Source organism: Ascidia mentula, chromosome 2 (assembly GCF_947561715.1).
Source record: "Ascidia mentula chromosome 2, kaAscMent1.1, whole genome shotgun sequence".
Classification (NCBI taxonomy): domain Eukaryota; kingdom Metazoa; phylum Chordata; class Ascidiacea; order Phlebobranchia; family Ascidiidae; genus Ascidia; species Ascidia mentula.
Window position 1 is genome coordinate 2699450 of NC_138567.1, and position 11156 is coordinate 2710605.

Below are 11156 nucleotides of genomic sequence, written 5' to 3' on the forward strand. Positions count from 1 at the left end.
ATTTGAGTGAAAGTTTTCTTAGGGCCTGGATGGCTAACATGTGTACTGAATCAAAAATCTGTTTTCAATAGCCAAAAGGTAAGTGGTCGAAATGTTCCATGAGCAGAAGTATCTCCCCACCGAGTGAGATTTGAATTAGGGACGTCTTGAGAAGATGGTTGATTTGAATCAGGTTGAAAACTATCAGTAAGATCTCCACCTTATTGAAGGAGTTTCTGTTGTGCTGTTTCAATGTCGTTCCAGATGATTTGGGCTGGGTGTTGGAGTATAGCGTTGATTCGGGCGTCTGCAACGATATTTTCAGCTCCAAGAATGTAGAGGACATCCGTTGTAAATTCTGTGATATACGCAAGCTTGCTTGCCATGGGGATTTCCGGAGTGTGCTAGAAGTGATTGCCGACACTAAGTGGGTCGATGGTCCGTAAAAATTAATACTGGCCGTCCTTCAAGTAAATATCTGAAGTGTTGCTCAATATTTATATGTTTTATTGCCATTTTGTTGCAATAACATGCCAAACAAAGAAAGATAACACAAGATATTATACGCACGTAGTTGCTTTTAACAAGGTCAAATATACATGATCATTGCGATGTAATCCGCAGTGTCAACATATGATTAACAAATAAGTTGAAAATAGATTAAAACGTTTCATGCAAGCTGGCCGCGCTAAAATCAATGCATTGACATCATTTCCAAATTGCAGAATAAACGAAGTTACTTTGAATCTTCTTTCAAGCAGAAAGCCTCTTTAAACAAATAAAGATACTACCCAAATGATAAGGTATTTAATAGGCCCATGCTACCAATTACTATGTTATGATTTGTGGAAGTTTGATATCATACCTAACGTTAGGTATGAAGGTTAGCAATTGTACTATAAAGCGACCAATGGATCAGATTGATGCAGCTCTTTGCCGCCCACTGCCGCCTGAATGTTAAGGATGTATCTTAGCATCGCTGCGGAAAACGCGTTCGTCTTTTTTAACAGATCGGGATTCGAACCCACAATGTTTCCTGCCAGCGTTCCCGATAAGGATTTCTTCATGGTTTGAGGGTCGGGTGCAGACCAAAACGTATTTAAGTTACAGTTTTCAGTGCACTTTCAAATACCGAATGGAATAAGCATAGAAGAGATCCAGGTGTTTTCAATTGAATATTACGGTATACCTCGTTTGTTGCGTGAAGAAGCTACAAGAGTGTAAGTATGCAACTTACAAAGTACACGATTTACACGAAGTGAGATATGACTTTACGTTTGCCTAGCAACCAACTATTTTGTAACCAAGTGTCAGACGGGGCGTGTAGATACCAAAGATTGATATCTGGGTTCACATCAGTTTATACGAGGTTTTACGCAAGTTCTATTCTATTATCACTGCACAATGCGTTGTAAACAGGCGTAGCCCATTTGTATGTCGTAACGTTATTATAACTATTAGAGATATAAGCAAATACATAGGATCCCAATGCTTGACATGAGAAGCCAACATACGCTTCTTTGCAACCGGTGCGCACCGAAGGCTGGTGAAAATTATTAATGCACAATCCAACAGCTAAATGTCTAAAACATTAAATCTGTACATTTTGCAAAAATCAGACTAATGTCAGAATAAACTTGCAGATTGTCTCTAAACTGTCGATCTGCAGGAATCACCGACAAAAGTAATCTGTACAAATAGTTTATTATCAGGCTAAGGGGAATAATTCCCAAGCCGGCAAAGTGCTTGTTAAATCAAGTAAATCAACAGTTGTTGTCTCAGAATAGTCAGTTAGGGCAAACCATTGCAATATATACAAAGACGTGGCATAAGCGACACAAATGGTAAAAGCAATGTTAAACAATTACTACAAGGCTTGTCATTATACGCTACCCACACAAATTCATCGTTCATACACAAATAACTTTATATACAGCATATACATCAATGTTACAAATACCAAATGAAGCAAATCTGCGCATACATTTACAACGCGATGAAATCCAAATATTTTTCTTTTACGCAAAATACTACAAGGGTTGAACAATCAAGCACAAGAAATCAAAGGCCCGGATAAAATCATATCGAGTCAGGTATCCAGTCGCACTGTGAAGTGATGATGGGTTGCGAGAAGTTAGGTGGCCACTCTTCTGTTAGAGCTAGTCCACGAACCACATTCTGATTAAAGTTTACTGACGAAGCATTTTTTGAATTCTTTGGAAATTTTCTTTACTCCAGTTTATCCACTCATTCCTTTCCTCCTCAGTTATGTCTGTTGCCTTTGTGAGAGCTTGGATTGCTTTTTGAAACAAATCCATGCTCTTATTCAGTCGATTTGTTTTCACACAAACAACACCAAGGTTGTTTAACAAAATTCCGAACACGTTGTGCTTTGTTGAGTTTTCACCAAACTGTTTCTTCATCATTTCAAGTCCAAGTTTGATTCTTGTTTCACTCGATGAATAATCTTCTAGAAAATGTTGACTCACACCAATGTAATATAAACATAAAACTTGATATAAACATGAAACATTCTGTTTCACATTTCCGATATTTTGTATTTTGGGTCTCATCTTTTCCATCAGTGGAATCACGGAATTGCGAACAATTTTTGTGTTTCGAAGCTTTGGGACCGAATCTGATGTATTGAGCAAATCTTTGCATGTGGAATGCAGATTGCGCACACAATTCTTCACACCTTCTGCTGCCAGGGTCCCATCACGTTTGACATAAAGTTCCGATGCAAGATCGTAAAACAGAATAGATTCCAAACATTTTCCCTCTTCTCTGTTTGCATCTCCAGTTGTTTCCAAATCATTTGCAGTTGTCCCAAGACCTTCAACTGACCTTAAAAGTTGGTTTCTTGCCTGATCAGCTTCGGAATATTTATGTATTTTCAACAACTCGACGTAATGTTTCAGGAGTGCATCCAGGTCAATGTTTTCATCTAAAATACAAATCGATGAAAAATATCTGGCAAGATGGATAGCAACAGTGACTTGTTTGTTTTGTACATAGGTGTATATGTAGGGGTCTTAAAAAGATGGGGAACCACATTTTAAATTCGAAAAAAATATTTGAAAAGAAAACACACATAAAAATTGTACAAACTATTCTAAACGCAGCCAACAGTTAAATTACAAAAACAACGAATTATTAGAATGAGGAAAGTTGGGCACAAAACGCTGCAGCGGAAAATGTGTAAATTGCCAAGTGTGGGAGGCCGATCTCGGGCCGATAAACCGGCAATTTTATCTTTTGAAATCAATATTATAGCTGCTGTGGTTAGGTTTAACGTTATTTAATGACTGCCGTCAAACGTACGAAAACTGAGATTGCAGCATGTTAAAAAGAGAGTGCTTGAGGTAAAATATTTTCCTTGTCTACGTTTACATACCGGTTTGTTGCAATGTACCCTGTAAGTTGTTTGCTTCTTCAGTTGTCTCGTGAGGACGAGTTAGTTGAGAGTTGGTTGCACTCTCTGGAGTGTTTTGAACTTGTTCTGCACAAGAGATATTCATAACTTTTTTGCCTACGCACACTGTCTAAACATTTTTAGTGCTTACTTGTGACATCAAATGACTGTTTTTCAGTTGCATGACGATATGCTCTGTTTATTTTTGTCCTTTTATGCAATGTCAATCCTACAAGTATTAAACACGTTACGACAACTTTTCCGCATTTTCTAGATTTGTAGAAATAAACATTGAAGAAACACAGCAGCACAATCAAAAGATTGGTGCAAGGATAGTTTACTGCATAATTGGTGACTTGAATATTAGGAGAAATATTAAACCATGCATCGGAGTTTCAAAACCAGCATAGGCAACCTAGCCTGGGTTTTTAGCAGGTTAGGCAGGCCTTCTATGTTATAGGAAGCAAAGCCATGGCCAATCAATCCCAAGGTTGGGGTCTTTAAAATAGGTTTCAAGGTTTTATTCCCAAATACAAGATTATCACAGCGATTACTTGGCGGACCCACAGTGAGTGTATGTATCACTAAAAGCGTTGAAGCATATTTTAAGACTTTTTTATTACATTCCAAATATGTAACATTCAACTTAGCAAATGAGTGGTAATATGAATCACTAAGGTAGTACTTTAAATATAACAAAAGTTTACTGACCTGACATTGTTTTAACATTTCGTAAGTTAATTTCACTCAGTTTAATCCGCTCCTTCCTTATCTCTTCAGTTATGTCTGTTGCCATTCCCAAAGCTTGAATAGATGTTTCATAAAAATCCACGCTTTCATCCAATTGATTTGTTCTCCAGCAAACCAAACCAAGCATGTACAACAAGTGTCCGAACACTTTATGCTTTGCTGAGTTTTCACCAAACTGTTTCCTCATCATTTCAAGCCCAAGTTTTATAGTGGATTCCTGAGATGAAAGATCTCCCAAAAGATGTTGACTCCATTGAATGTGAACCAGACACCAAACTTGACTTAGACATAAAACTTCCTTTTCCACGTTTTCCACGTTTTGTATTTTGAGTCTCATCATTTCCATTAAATTGATCACGTATTCTCGAACTATTTGTTTGTTTCTGCATCTTAAAATTAAATCTGATGATTTCAGTAAATCTTCGCATGTCTGATTCAGACCATCCACGCAGTCCTTCAGACCATCGGCTGCTTTTCTGCCATCTGGACGTTTTTTATATAGTTGCGATGATAAATAGTAAAATAAGATGGAATGAAAAAATTGCTTCTTTTTTCTCATTTCTTCTCCGATTGATTTCAAATCGTTAGGTGTTAACCAAAGACCCTTAATTGACCTTGAAATTTGGTTTCCAGTTTTGTTTGCTGCAGAATATTTTCGTTTGAATAACAAATCTACGTAATTTGCAATCAGTGGCGTCGTGTCGTTCTTTTTGTCTGAAACAACAATAGTCAAGTAAACTCCCTGGAACAATTAATAACCCAATATCTTTTAAGTGTCTGTTGTTTTGACAAGATGCCTAGTGAAAGGTCAACCAGATATTATGTGAGTCGTTAAATTAGGTACAGCTGCTGGATTATGATTTCATACTTTACCGAAGCCCAGATTTTTAAAAATCTTGCTCTGTCGTCAAGAGAAATGGCTAAAACTGGGTGTCTGTGAACCTTGCAATCGTGCAGCAAGAACAACAATGTTTAATTCGAAGTGATTTTTTTGAACCCCATGTTGTTTACTACTGTCAGTGAAACTAAAGGTACAGCGAGCGAATAATGCTAATAAAACATACCCAAATCCTGCAGTGTTCCCTGCATTATGTTCTCTGGGTGGTTTGGTTTGTCACTTGATGGTAGGTTGTGAGTGACATCATAAGAGATTGTTGTAGGCTCCGCTATGCTTTTTTCTGCAATACATTACTTTGTTTTAAACGTTTCCAGGCACAATCTTGAACGTATGTGATTATTTTTTCAATATTACTTGGAAATTTACACATCAAAATTTTTGCAAACTATTTGGGGATGAAAATTATTGTTGGGCGATCACTTGCAAGCTAGTCAGTTTTAAGATATCCAGAAACACAAATTATGTCCGCAACAAACTAAGCAAATCTATAATTGGGATAAAATGTACAAACAGTTGCACTGACTTAACGTGAATTGAACAGTTGCCAAGGATCTTTTGACATCTTCAATCCACTTCTTCCTTTCCTCTTCAGTCATGTCTGTTGCCATTCCATAAGCATGAATTGCCCGCTCAAAGCAAACTACGCTTTCATTCAGTCGATTTGATTTCCAGAAAACAAGACCACGGTTGCGCATCAAACGTCCAAACACTTCATGCTTTGCTGAGTTTTCACCAAACTGTTTCCTCATCATTTCAAGTCCAAGTTTGACTGTTTTTTCCTCAGACGAATCTTCTCCGATTAAAAATTGACATATTTCAATCTTGTGCAAACACCAAACTTGACATAAACATGCAACTTCCTTTTCTACGTTTTTTACATTCTGTATTTTGAGCCCCATCTTTTCCATTAGTGGGATCACGTGATCACGAACAATAAATTTGTTTCTTACCAATTGTAACAAATCTGATGTTTTCAGCAAATTTTCGCTGGAACATTTCATACCCAGCACGCAATCCCTAACACCCTCCGCTGCTGTTTTTGCATTGGGATATTTTTCATAAAGTTCCGATGATAAATCGTAAAACAAAATCGATTCCAAACAATCCCCCTCTTCTCTCTTTTCATCTCCAGCTGTTCTTAAATTTTCTGCAGTTGCCCCACGACCTTCAAGTGACCTTGAAAGTTGTTTTTTTGTTTCATTTGCTTTTAAATATTTTCCCTCATTCAAGAAATCAACGTAATTTACTGTCAGAGTCATATCAACATAATCTGAAACAAAAAAGCAATTTATTTTTTACTAAATATAAGATACGCAATTATAATCTTCATTCAGAAGAACTATAAGTTGACTGAGGTTTCTTCAACTAACCTGTTTGCTGCAATGTTCCCTGTGTGTTGTTCTCTGCACGATTTGGTTCACCACGTAATGGTTGACTGTCAGATACATTATGAGAGGTACTTGCAAGGTCTGTATGGCTCATAATTTGTTCTGCAAAAATATCCAAGGGCTACATGTTATACAATGAATACGTATACTTTTTTGGTAAACTGTTTGCAAACAATATAAGTTTCACACAACAGAAAAGGCTTTTACAAATGACCATTAAGTGGAGCTGCATATTATTCGAATAAATCCACCAACGTGTGACGAGTGGTTAAACGAATATAACTTTCTTTGCATAATTATGTTATACTTACTACGAGATGGTCGTGATATGTGAAGTTCATCAACTGGCAATTGTGTGTTTTGCACAAGTTGATACAAGCCCCGCAAATCCTCACGAAAAATCTGTATTAATGCAAGAAATTATTTTAGTTTCACTAACTTCAATAAATATGTTTGATCAAATCCTTAAAAACTATAGCTTTTGTAGCCACATGTTTTAGGAAATTAAGATGCTTTATGTTCCAAAGTATGAAGCATTTTACAAACATACGTTTGTACACCAAGTATAACACCCTGTAACTAGTGTTAATCAAAAAATTAAACCCGAATCCGATTTTTCATATGTCGGGATGTAATTACAATTTGACACAAAATATAACAACTGATAACAAAGTCGGATGCACCTTGAAAACTACAGCTTTTGTGGCCACATTTTTTTGTTGATAAAAATGCTGTATATTCCAAACTATCATGAGGTTTTCAGGCTTGGCAGCCCAGGCAATGCAGCCCAGCTGGATCAGCCACTTTTTCCTGACAAGTCGGAACAAGATTTGAAAAATCAAGCTCCCGGTGAGGTTTGAACTCACGACCCTGGGCTAACCAGGCCCAACGCTCTACCAACTGAGCTACAGGAGCTCAGTGGTTTCACGGGGTATATTGTGGCCAAGGTACACTGGTGCGCAAGCGCACAACTTGCCAGGCAACCTTCACATATACGTAGGGGATCTCTACCACCGTATCAGATGACGCAGTAATATTTCATGCAATGGCATGATAGGCAGGATCGCCCCACTGCGCAGGTCCTTGCTTGGCGATCACAGCTAACGTATCGCGATCATGAGGTTTTCAGGCTTGGCAGCACAGGCAATGCAGCCCAGCTGGATCAGCCACTTTTTCCTGACAAGTCGGAACAAGATTTGAAAAATCAAGTGGGGCGATCCTGCCTATCATGCCATTGCATGAAATATTACTGCGTCATCTGATACGGTGGTAGAGATCCCCTACGTATATGTGAAGGTTGCCTGGCAAGTTGTGCGCTTGCGCACCAGTGTACCTTGGCCACAATATACCCCGTGAAACCACTGAGCTCCTGTAGCTCAGTTGGTAGAGCGTTGGGCCTGGTTAGCCCAGGGTCGTGAGTTCAAACCTCACCGGGAGCTTGATTTTTCAAATCTTGTTCCGACTTGTCAGGAAAAAGTGGCTGATCCAGCTGGGCTGCATTGCCTGGGCTGCCAAGCCTGAAAACCTCATGATCGCGATACGTTAGCTGTGATCGCCAAGCAAGGACCTGCGCAGTGGGGCGATCCTGCCTATCATGCCATTGCATGAAATATTACTGCGTTATTCCAAACTATGTAGCAATTGCCTTTTTCAAACATAAAGTATAAAACCCTGTAACTGGTGTTAATAACTAAAGTTTATTATGCAAAAGTATATTTGCCTGAAATGATTTTAGTCCTTCTTTAATTGTGGTGGCAACATTTTCCTTGAACTTTTGTTGCATATTTTTCCATTCATGTTCACTGACTTCCAGTTCATCTGTGCCTTTGATCTCAATATTGTGGAAATTTCCCACTTGATAATGATTATTGAGTTCATCGAGTAGGGAATTAATTTCTTTCAATATTTCACCCGAAGCACAACCGCTTGTAATGCGATTGGCAACGCTTTCCTCATCAGCAACAACTGTTACCATGATACTTCCATGTGTAACATCAACAACCTCTCCGCCTCTGCTTTCAAAGGGTTTTATTATGGCTCTTACATAGTCCTCACTGTTTATTCTTGTCCATGGTAGGTGTGTATCACCTATAAGTCCTGACTCCACTGTGGATGTTAACACAACTTCTGCAGCTGGTCCAGTAAGCCGAATATGCAAAAACTTGAAATCAAAATTTTCTGCCATTTTTCAGTAGTGCTTGTTTTGCGATACAGCTATTCTGAAAAATTTAACCTTCACAAAGTGAACATTCAAATCCCGTTGTAAAACAAGAATGCAATGCTTAAACCGCAAACAAACCTCCGGCCAAAACTGCTTGAACGCCCTAAACTACCTCATAACGAGAACAATAATAGCAGTATAAGAATCCAATATTACATTTAATCGTATTTAAGAGTATATTATACGGTTGAAAAGTACTACAAGTGCGAAATAATAAAACAACATTCCGCCAGCACGCAAGGTAGACACAGTTCTAAACCTCCATTCAAGACATGCCTTGAATATCGTTCACAACATCACGGAACGCCTCGACGCTATTGTAATTCAATGAAACGTAAAGTTAAAAAATGCCAGCCCCCTCCCCCACACACAAAAGCGCGCTGGCGCGTGACCATCACCACGACAACAGGTAGTTCTCAGCAACAAATGTTATTATGAATGCTTCCATACAGAGTAAACAAAGCTGATGCAACTGCCGCATCAGGAATAGTAAGTTAAGCATGCAAAAACTTTAAATCAACACTTGTTTTCTGTCATTTTGTTATCATGCAACACTAGTGCTTAATGCAAACGCATGAAGACCCTAGCATTACCTAGCCACATATTGTGTCAAGTTAAAGAAAGCAAACGGTTTAGAGACAAAAAATAATCGTACATAAGAAGAGGAATGGACATCCAGAAGTCGGTCGATCCAAATCAAATCATGCGTATTTCGCGCAAAAAAATAAAATGGCATGGACACCGATAAAACCGGTTATCAAGTCAGGCGACCATCCGATAGAACAGGCAACAGTGGTTGATTGAGGACAGTGCATAACACACCTCATAACTTCTCACCACGCCTTGGTGCTATAGTGATTTAAGGAGTACCACCAGTAAACAGCAACATATGTTTATATATTTATATATTTTTACTTGGGAATTCTGTCAAAGCACTTCATGCACAAATAATGCTCTACACTATGATCAAGCTCCTGTGAAGTTTCAGTGATGACTAACCATCTTCGTGTGTCTGCATAATTTTAGTTATTTACTGGCCGAGCAACATAATACACCTGATACACAGAATATTATCAAAATGTTTTAATGCTAAGAAGTGAAACATATGGTGGTGCGCGCAGAATAGGATTTTAATAACCCTTCCTTCAAAAACAACTTGAAACTTTCAAGCCAGTAGCTGCATGACAGTTAATATCCACAAATTCGGAAAAAGATTTACACCGAAAATAATTAGTGAAACATGTCAAAACTGTGTCCTTTCTAATTTTATCAGCTGTCTGCTGCATTGCATATCTACCATATTTAGTGTTATTGCATTTTTGCAAATGGCAAATCACATATTTCTCCCTGCAGAACCATCATTTTTCATAAAATGTTACTGCGCAGACCATCATAGCAATAACGCCATGCGTAGACGTAACTCTCATCCCCACTAGACTTCACGCTTGCAACATCAGCAAAACCAAAATCGTTCAAGCCTAGTCTAGACTATCAGACAACCCCAATCATACAACGACTGATCGACAGTTCGAGCTCAGTGTAGCGTTCATTTTGTTTCGTCACAGTACTGCGCGTGAAAAGTGGCCTGAAAATGTAGAAAAAGACAAAGGAAATCGACAGTTTTTGTGCGCATCGTCACATAATTTGAAGAGTGTGTCTAAGGCCAATCGTATTGACGCCTTTATGTCGCAGACCGCATAAAATCATAATCCGGATCATACTTTACATTTCATGCATACCCAACTTATTCTACACAAGATGATGCATTTTTGTGCCGAGCGGTTAAGAGTTTTAGGTTTATGTCGTGCCTGGCTGCTCGGGTCAGGTTCGTTGTCATGGTTGAATTCTTTTTTTGCAGTCTTGGTTTGGGATTCACAAAAATTTTGGGGTTCGAGCTTACAATGTTGGACTGGATTATACAACTTACTCTGTACATAGAGTATACAGCGGTTTGCTTTAAAATAACCGCCGAAGACAACTGATTTCGCATGATTTTCACACAAGTTTAAGCTATAATTTCTCCACAATAAATTTGACTTGAAAGAATCCTGCGTTACTGACATTTCCGTTGTTGTGGTGCAACGGGTATCGGTACAGGCTGTATAGCTCTTATTGGCGGTAATGTTTTTTACGCAACCAAAATATTTTATGGGTTTAAAGGCTCTGCTGCGGTGATGCAACTACAGTACAGCTTGGTCATGCGGAAACTTTAGTTAAAAATACACTTAAAAGTTTCATGCAAGCTGGCCGCGTTGAAATTAATGTATTGACATAATTTCCAAATTACAGAATAAACGAAGTTCATTTGAATATTCTTTCAAACAGAAAGCCTCTTTAAACAAATAAAGATACTACCCAAATGATTAGGTATTTAATAGGCCCAAGCTACCAATTACTATGTTATGATCTGTGGAAGTTTGATATCATACCTAATGTTAGGTATGTAGGTTAGCAATTGTACTATAAAGCGACCAATGGATCAGATTGATGCAGCTCTTTAACGCC

The 11156-nt window shown here is 38.3% G+C and overlaps 1 protein-coding gene and 2 non-coding genes across 3 annotated transcripts; 1 reads left to right on the top strand and 2 right to left on the bottom strand.

Annotated features, from left to right (window-relative positions):
* Positions 1–1664: 1664 nt before the first annotated feature.
* LOC145889879 (uncharacterized) lies at positions 1665–8497 on the bottom strand. The gene is made up of 9 exons (XM_082980929.1): positions 8151–8497; positions 6742–6832; positions 6413–6532; positions 5566–6312; positions 5209–5322; positions 4106–4858; positions 3546–3623; positions 3377–3481; positions 1665–2926 (listed from the first exon to the last, which is right to left on the bottom strand). The coding sequence occupies exons 1-9, from the start codon at positions 8403–8405 to the stop codon at positions 2169–2171; spliced, it is 3021 nt and encodes a 1006-aa protein (XP_082837055.1). The 5' UTR covers positions 8406–8497; the 3' UTR covers positions 1665–2168.
* Trnat-ggu (transfer RNA threonine (anticodon GGU)) lies at positions 7272–7345 on the bottom strand. Its single transcript has one exon. It is a non-coding gene; the product is annotated as a tRNA-Thr (tRNA).
* Trnat-ggu (transfer RNA threonine (anticodon GGU)) lies at positions 7796–7869 on the top strand. The gene has a single exon. It is a non-coding gene; the product is annotated as a tRNA-Thr (tRNA).
* Positions 8498–11156: the final 2659 nt, after the last annotated feature.

Bases quoted from the DNA above. Each gene is read 5' to 3' on its own strand.
- LOC145889879 (XM_082980929.1), bottom strand. From the start codon at position 8,405: ATGGTAACAGTTGTTGCTGATGAGGAAAGCGTTGCCAATCGCATTACA. The intron at 3,482-3,545 runs GTAAGCACTAAA...TCTCTTGTGCAG, and splicing joins ACAGTCATTTGATGTCACAA to AACAAGTTCAAAACACTCCA. The intron at 2,927-3,376 runs GTATGTAAACGT...TTTGTATTTTAG, and splicing joins GGGTACATTGCAACAAACCG to ATGAAAACATTGACCTGGAT.